Here is an 8,674-nt window from a genome sequence, read left to right on the forward strand (position 1 = left end):
AATAAAAACTGTGTTAAATGAATTCACCACATAATAATTTCTAAATTTGCATTTATTTGTGCTTTACATGTCCTGGTGACAGATTTGAATATCAGGAGTAGAAACTGGAGGGTTATCTCTTTCATAAATCTTGATACTAGGAATAGAGGACAAAAGTAGAGTTATAAAGTACTGCATTAGTTCACCAGGGCTGCCTTAACAAATACTACAGACTGGGTGGTTTAAGTAACAGAAATTTATTGTCTCACCGTTCTGGAGGCTAGAAGTCCAAGATCAAGATTTTAGCAGGTTTGGTTTCTCCTGAGGTCTTTCTCCTTGGCTTGTGATTGGCTGTCTTTTCCCTCTGTGCTCACATGGTCATCCCTCAGTCTGGTTGTCTGGGTCCTAATCTCCTCTTCTTATAAGGACACTGGTCATATTGAATTAGAATCCACCCTAGCAATTCCATTTTAAATGAATTACCTCCTTAGAGGCCCTATCTCCAAAATAACAGTCACATTCTGAGGTACTGGAACGGGGGAGGGGTTAGGGCTTCAAAGTATAATGGGGGGGGGGGATTCAGCCCATAATAGGTACCATATTTCTGTGAACACATTATTGTGAATAACCAAACTTGATTCTAGTTTTGACTCTTTTGCAAATGTGGGCTGTTGCTTTGGGTTGGTTGTATGTTTCTATATACCCATTTCTCTTCCCCATAAAATATTTTTTATTTTATGATACTAAAAATTGCATTGAATTAGAGGAGCAGTAAAACAACTGGCATATCAAAAGGTGGTGTTAAATTTCAGGAAATAGAGAAACACAAGCCATTTAAAAAATAGTACACTTTCTTATTGATTTTGGTGATGAATATTTGCATGTTCACTTTTTGAATCAAAATGGTCCCGGCAATTTGTCTTGGCCATTTATCAGTTTCTTATAAATCCTAGAGCTGTAATTTACCAGAAAGGTCTTTTACGCACCTCCTCAGTGTGAGAAGAGGAAAGCCAGGGCAACGGAGGTTAGCTTACCGTCTCAAGGTCAGGTGCCAGAAAGTGTAGGTTACCTAACATCTTGCTCCAATATCTTCCTTATTCATGATGCTTCCTTCATATACCAGTTTCGTACTTTTAAACTGGCTTGTTTAGAGTTCAAGGATAACCTTCTACAGAATAGAGAATTAGGTTCTCATTTCTAATGATTTCATAGAAAAAAATAACATTTCTCTCTTTATTTAGGCCTTCATGAAATTGGATTTCAACAAAACTGGCTATGTGCCTATTATAGACATAAGAAAATGTTACTGTGCAAAGAAGCACCCTCAAGTAATTTCAGGTAATTATTATGAGTCAAAATGCATTAGATTTCTAAAATGTTAGTTAATAAAAGTAATATCTTTAAATTATATTAACTTACAGTGTGGACTTCAGGCCATTAAGAGAAAATAAACAGTTATTTTTTAAACTAGAAACGCAAGAGCCATTTGACCTTCTTCATTTAAAAATTGTGAGGTCTATTGTCTGTGCTTATTTTTTTTCTTTGATGTTTATAAACTGAGATCGAACTTTTATTTCTTGCTAAGGAGATTGTGAGGAATTTGAGTAAGGACAAAATGGATTTAGAGGACAGATAATTACATGTGCAAGTTCTCTGAGTTAATTTTACTATATCTTCGTATACTTGAAGATTTAAGGCAGAAAGCAAACGTCTTTCTCTGGGAATGGTGGTATACATTTAACAAGCGTACACATGTCTATCAAAATTTGAGGATCTAGACAATATCCTAAATACATACAGGCAATTTAGGACAGTTTGACTTAACAATTTTCTGACTTTACAGAATTAAGTAAGTAATTTAGTAGAAACTGCACTTTGAATTTTGGATTTTGATCTTTGCCTGGCTAATGATGTGTGGTACAACACTCTACTGTCGCGCTGGGCAGCGGTAGCAAGCTGCAACTCCCAGTCAGCCATGCGACCAGGAGGCTCAACAACCCAACGCTTCTATAACCGTTCTATACCCATACAGCTGTTCTGTTGTTCACTTTCAGTACAGTATTCAATAAGTTACGTGAGATATCCAACACTATAGTATAAAATAGGCTTTGTGTTTGGTGATTTTTGCCCAACTGTAGGCTAATTGTAAGTGTTCTGAGCACAGGTAAGGTAGGCTAGGCGAAGCTATGGTATCTAGTTGATGAAGTGAATTAAATACATTTTCAGCTTACGATAGTTTCAGTTTATGATGGGTTTATCAGACATGACTGTATCAGAAGTCAGAGAAGATCTGTAATTTTAGAGATTCATTACCTACTATATTTCTTCTGACTTTAATTTTTACATAATTGATTTATAAATAAATTATTATAAAGAAAGTGTTTGGCCACAGTAGCTCTCCTCTTTTCATCACATTTTCCTCTGCAGAGGTAACACTTAATTATCATTTAATGTATATAATTTTCAGTCCTTACTCTATGAATTTTCATAGCTGTATAGGTACTATAAATATCAAATACTTCTTGAAGTTTTTTTTTTTTTTCATGACAGGTACACTAAATACACTGCTATGTAGTTTACTTTTTACACTCAAAAATATGTTTTGGAGCTCTTACCATATCAATCCATATTGAGCCACATTATTTTTATCTGCCGCAGATTATTCTTTTTAAAAATCAATACACTACAATTTACCTAGTTCGTTTCCTACTGGCAGACTTTAAATTTCTAAGTAATGAACAATGAATAGGCTTATTTGTGACTCCTTAGGCTCATTTTCCGCTGTTTCCTGTGGGGGGGGGGTAATTTCAATACCTAGAATATCTAAATTTCAAATTTTAATTAATACTTACAAATTGCATTGTAAGATGGTTATACCAGATTATACTGCCATTAGTTGGAGAATTCATTTCCCCGACTATCATGCCAACACCATAGAATTTTGCCAATCTGATAGACTAAAAAATTTTTTATTTGCATTTCCTGAGTTATTTGGAAGGTTAAACATATTATTGTATATTTTTTGACCGTTTGTAATTTATATTTTATGAAGTTTCTTTCTAATTTATGATTTCGATCATATACTGTTAAATACTATAGAATACTATTATTCCAGAATTTTCCTTTAATATTTTTATTATTAAAAGAAGATACACTGTAATTACTTTGGTGTATCATCATTAACCCTTGTAAATGGTTTATTTATTACTTTTAATTATGAAGTGAAAAAACCAACAGTTTGTTATAAAGATTTAAGCTAATCATCACTGGCTTCCCAATTTCTAATAATCTATTTCAGTTCAGAATAGTTTAATTTGCTTATCAATGACTTCAAATGAACTGCAGTTGCCATAAGAAAATTTCTAGCATTATTGAATTGGAGTTAGCATATCTTTTCCTTTAAATCTATGTCATTCTCTGCTTTTCTCCTTTAATTTGTCTTGCTAAATATAAGAACAAGATAGTTTACTTATTTCAAAAAGGTGATTTCAACGTCCTATTTGTTTTTCTCTTTAGCTTAATTAAGTTGCTAAAGTAGCTTTAGTTTTGTTAGATGTCACTGAATTGTTGGTGAGGGTTTTGTTCTTATTGTTGGATAAGCCTTCATTAGTTTAAGAAATTCCATACCTCATCTTTGCATTCACATTAAGAAAGATAAGCTGGTAGGTACACACAGTCTTAAAAAGAGGAACACATACTACAGTTTTTTAAAATTTAAAAATTTATTATTATTTATCATTACAAATCATAATCTATTCACATGCCCATCTCTGGAATATAAATTATTTATAATTTTTAGAAAAGATTTATTTATTTGAGAAAGAGAGAGAGCGAGAGCAGGGGGAGGGGCAGAGAGATAGGGAGAGAAGCAGACTACCCACTGAACCTGGAGCCCAATGCGGGGCTTGATCTCATGACCCCAAGATCATTAACTGAGCCACATCTAGAGTCAGATGCTCAACTGCCTAAGCCACCCAGGTGCCCCTAGATTATTTATAATTTATAATTAATTTCAAATTAAGGCTTTTGTAGCATAATTTAACTAGAGAAAATACTTTCTTTTTACTTAAATAATTTATTAGAAAAAAGTGTTTTCAGCTTTACTAGAAATGAGGTGTCCCAAATGTGTTTCTGTGTAAAGATAGTAGAAATTTATCATTGTTTAATAAAATACCTCTAGGAGGAGATAAAGAAAGGTTAGTTACAAATGATAAAAGGTATGTATTTCTTTGGTGGTGATACAGAGGCGGTATAAAATTCTTGAGTATTTGAAACACAAATTTAAATTAAAATGTTTTCATTAAAAATAGTATTAAAACTCATTTGTTCAGAAATGTGGATGGTAAACAGAGGAGGAAATCTCTTCTGCCAACAGGTATATATTTTTACATAGATTAGATCTTGGTTAATTTTAATCCTTGACTAACAGTCACAAATTCACTCTATTGTTTTATATTACCATTTCTGCAGAACATAATTATTCAGTCCTTGTTCATTCAGCCTTTTTTTTTAAATAAAATAATCACTTGTTCTCTATTCTGCACACATTTTTACAAGACAGCAAACGTCTGAAGCATTTCGTTAGTTTGAAAGGCACTTAACAATGAATTACAAGTCCATTAGAGAACCTCTGGTTTTTGAAAAAGGTCCAGCTCTTACCCTAATTTTGCCCACCTCGTTAGATAATCAAGGTGGTATTCCCCACTTAAGTGTGTTGTTTTAAGATGCAGCATGACTTCACAATGATCCAGAGGGTCATTTAGAGTTTTCGGACGCTTTTTGCCTTTATATATGGGTCTCTATTTCCTCTGAGTATCATCTGGCCATATTTTTAGCTTCCTTTCATCTTTTAATTCCTTTTATTAAGAACTTCAGGAACATCTTTTTTCCTGTTCTGTGCTGGGATCCTGGGAGTATATCTAGGTGCATGTGAGTTGGGTAGCCCCTGACATTGCTCCTTCCTCTTAACTGACCACAGTATAACCCAAGCTACTTATTGAAATAGCTTGTTGTTCTCTTTCTGAATAAAAAAAAAAAATCAAATGAATGAAAAGACTGAACCAGATATTTTATGTTCTCTCTTTGTTTTGTTTTTTGTTTTTTTAAAGATATTATTTATTTATCTGTCAGAGAGAGAGCTCTTGCGAGCGCACAAGCAGGGGGAGCAGGAGAGGGAGAGGGAGAGGCAGGTTCCCCGCTGAGTAAGAAGCCCGCTTTGGGATCGGGTCCAGGATCATGACCTGAGCTGAAGGCAGATGCTTAACCCACTGAGCCACCCACTCAGTCCCTGTGTTTTTTGTTTGTTTGTTTTATTTTGTTTTGTTTTAGAACTTTTACAGTATTTTAATTGAATGTAAACAGCTGTGAAAGGGGGATTCTAGAGATATAAAATTTCCAGAGTTAATGCATTCTTCCTGGTTTGCTAAACTTGACCTGCTTCTCCCCAGTTAAACTCAGCAGATTATTCTTTTTAGAAGTACTTTTCAGTCACAATCCATGGGTGGAGATTACAATGTCTTAGTCATCTCAGTAATACACCGGGTTAGGAATCTTAATGGGTATAGCATGGTCAAATGAATAATTTTCTTTCTCTTTCTTTCTTTCGATTTTATTTATTTATTTATTTATTTATTTATTTATTTATTTAAATTCAAGTTAGTTAACATACAGTGTATTATTAGTTTCAGGATAGATTTTAGTGATTCATCAGCTGCATACAATACCCAGTGCTCATTACTTCAGGTGGCCTCCTTAATGCCCATCACCCAGTTACCACCTCCCCCTACCCGCCTCCCCTCCAGCAGCCCTCAGTTTGTTCCCTATAGCTTGAGTCTTTTACAGTTTGCCTCCCTCTCTGTTTTCCTCTTATTTCATTTTCCCTTCCCTTCCCCTATAGTCATCTGTTTTGTTTCTTAACTTCCACATATGAATGAAATCATATGGTATTTGTCTCTGACTCACTTTGCTTAGCAGTTATGTTCTCTCTTTAAGTAACAAACTGAAGAATTATAATTTTTTTACAAATGTGATTCTCAATAGCATCTTCCAATAGAATGAAATTAATCATATTTAGTATGACGTAGTGGACATAGCCTACTTAATGTCAGAGATTAAAATAGAGTGATTTAATCCAGTGAAAATTCTTCCAGCTAAGATTTTCGTAGGCCTCTGAATCCTGTTTGTGGTTATATTTTCGAGCTGCAGTTACAAGTAACTGATTCATAAAATAACTAATGCGTGAATCTGGGGATGTTTTTCACACATTGCATTACTGCGTTAACAGCCTATAAATCTCTGTTTACTATAAACAGTAAATCTCAATTTACTTGTTTTCTTTTTTCCTCATTTCTAATGAGAATAAAGCCGAGTCCAAACATTAAGATATATAAGAATATCTACTGTAGCGGCTGTTATTTTGTTTATACTTAAAGGACACATCTGATCAGAAGCTTAAAAGATCCCTCAAAAGTGTATTAAAGTCATCACCATTAAATTCTGATTCATGCAAGAAAATGTTTAAATAAATTGGAGGGTAGTTTGGCATAAGATTTGAAACAGTCGAAAAGATTTCGTAAGGTGATTAAGTATTTCTTTATCGTCATCAGTCATTTTACTAGTGTTTTAAGGAGATTGTTTCACTGTCGGTACTATCTTACAGGCCATTCCACAGAGGAAGAAATCAAATTATCTTTTCTAGAAACATTAAAAGATGCCTGCAGCAAGTCTGAGGAAGTGTCCTACGGTGAATTTGAAGATTACTATGAAGGTCTAAGTATAGAGATGGTAAATGATGAAGATTTTGTTACTATCGTACGTACTCCATGGGGGATTTAGTGTTTTTAGAACAAGTGTGTCTTCAACACTAAGCATTTTAAAGGAGAGATAAATTGAATGTAAAATATGGTCAAACCCTGGAATATATTTGTGTAGGACTTCTTTTTTTGTATTGTTTTTTGTTTTTCTCAAACAGGTTGAGTCTAGAAGGAGAAATCAGAAAGAGAGCTGGAGGGGTATGTGTCTGGTCATGTGCATGTCTGAGTGCTTGCCTGTCTCTAAGTGTGTAAAGCTGTATCTTTTGATTCATTACTTATCTTGAAAATATTTAAAAGGTCATTTTTTAAATTAGACTTCATAGGAAAGTTACATCTGAATCAAACTATATGAGGGCTTGTATATAGTAACGAAGTTACTCGTCCATTGGTTTTTGGCTACCCATTCCCCAAAATATGATTGCCACCATTCTCAATTTGATGGACTGGAGTTGGGCCCAAAGCCTGTAAGACTTCTAATAGTTCAGCTTGTTTCAAACATATTAAAATGTTAAAGGAATTAAAGGATATTCAAGAGAAATTTTCCACGTGGTGTAGATGTTTTCTGTAACATAAATATTTAGAATGATGGAGGCTTACCCTCAAAATGCTTATTTAAACACTGATTTGTCTTGTGGATTCTTCTAAATTATGTGCTGTTGTTTGTCCAGTAGAGCACAATGTAATTATTCTAGTGATCACCTCTGTTCTTTCTTTTATTCTGTTTTTAACTGCAATCCTTTTTACCTACACAGAATTACTGTTTAGCTAGAGACAATACAAAATAGGAGGGAGAATATTTTCTTAGATTTTTAAATAAAGATCTCAAAAAGTGCATTATCCCATGTATGGACTAAGGGATAATTTAGTAATTCTTCACAAAATGTAAAAGGATGTTTGTGTCCTAAAATCAATGTATGTTATTCTAAACATCTCTTTTTGTTATACTAAGCAACTAAAACATTTTCTTCTAAATAGATATTATTTAATGGTTAGATGTATTGTTATTATCTTTTCTAAATTCTTCTTCATTTCTCACTTCTCCTTGGAAATACAGAGAGAAGAGATAACTTCATAGAGTTGTTTCCAAGTTTATAATTTTAAATGTTACATGTTAAGATAACATAAATTAGAAAAGAATGGTGTTGAGTAAAGTAAGTTGTTAAAAGTGAAAACATATACTTTGTAGAATGTGACTTTTGGCACATAACTTTATTCATCCATACCCTTGGCAACATTATCAGAGATGTGTGTGAACACAATAACTTCAAAGTAGTACTTTTTCAAGATTTGAGGAGATACTAAAACTCACTACTAAAATACCAGAAGGAACATATGTATGAACATTTTACTGCTATTTTTGCTAGCTAAATTCTTTATCCCTTGGATTTTTTTTTCCAATTAGGTTATTGTAATTAAAACAATATGCTGGGAGACATTTTGGTAGAAATAAGTCTGTAATACCATTTCTGTATCACATTCTTTTTCTTGGAGAAAATTATCCAATGATAGTCATTTTAAACCTTACAAATTGTCCTCATATTGAAATGACTAAGTCTGTGGGTGCTCAATATGCATGTACTATTTTTCATTGATAAATTTTTATTTATTCATAACAAATCTATTCCTTTATTGTTAGGTCATTTTTTTTGTGAATATAATCAGAAAACGTATAGGCTGTCATATCGTGAAAAAAGGGGATTCTTCTGGGATTTAACATGTGAAAGTCACATTATACTCTTAAATAAGCCTCCACCCTCTTAATATAAATATTCATATGTGTTTGCAAAAAGTTTCTCTATTTTGGAGCTTAGAAGTAGTTAATTTCTTATTATTTTACACTGTTATATTTCAGTGTAGAGTTAGAAAACACATATTCAATATGT

The 8,674-nt window shown here is 33.1% G+C and overlaps 1 protein-coding gene across 1 annotated transcript in view; it reads left to right on the plus strand.

Moving 5' to 3' along the window:
* The window catches only part of CAPS2 (calcyphosine 2), a 42,608-nt gene extending 34,500 nt beyond the window's left edge, over positions 1-8,108 (plus strand). Inside the window, exons 17-18 of the mRNA XM_044384742.3 lie at positions 1,221-1,317; positions 6,638-8,108. Coding sequence (XP_044240677.2) covers positions 1,221-1,317; positions 6,638-6,813 — 273 coding nt within the window. The 3' untranslated portion in view covers positions 6,814-8,108. The remainder of the gene's footprint in view (positions 1-1,220; positions 1,318-6,637) is intronic.
* The last annotated feature ends 566 nt before the right edge of the window (positions 8,109-8,674 follow it).

Source organism: Ursus arctos, unplaced genomic scaffold (genome assembly GCF_023065955.2).
Source record: "Ursus arctos isolate Adak ecotype North America unplaced genomic scaffold, UrsArc2.0 scaffold_21, whole genome shotgun sequence".
Classification (NCBI taxonomy): Eukaryota; Metazoa; Chordata; class Mammalia; order Carnivora; family Ursidae; genus Ursus; species Ursus arctos.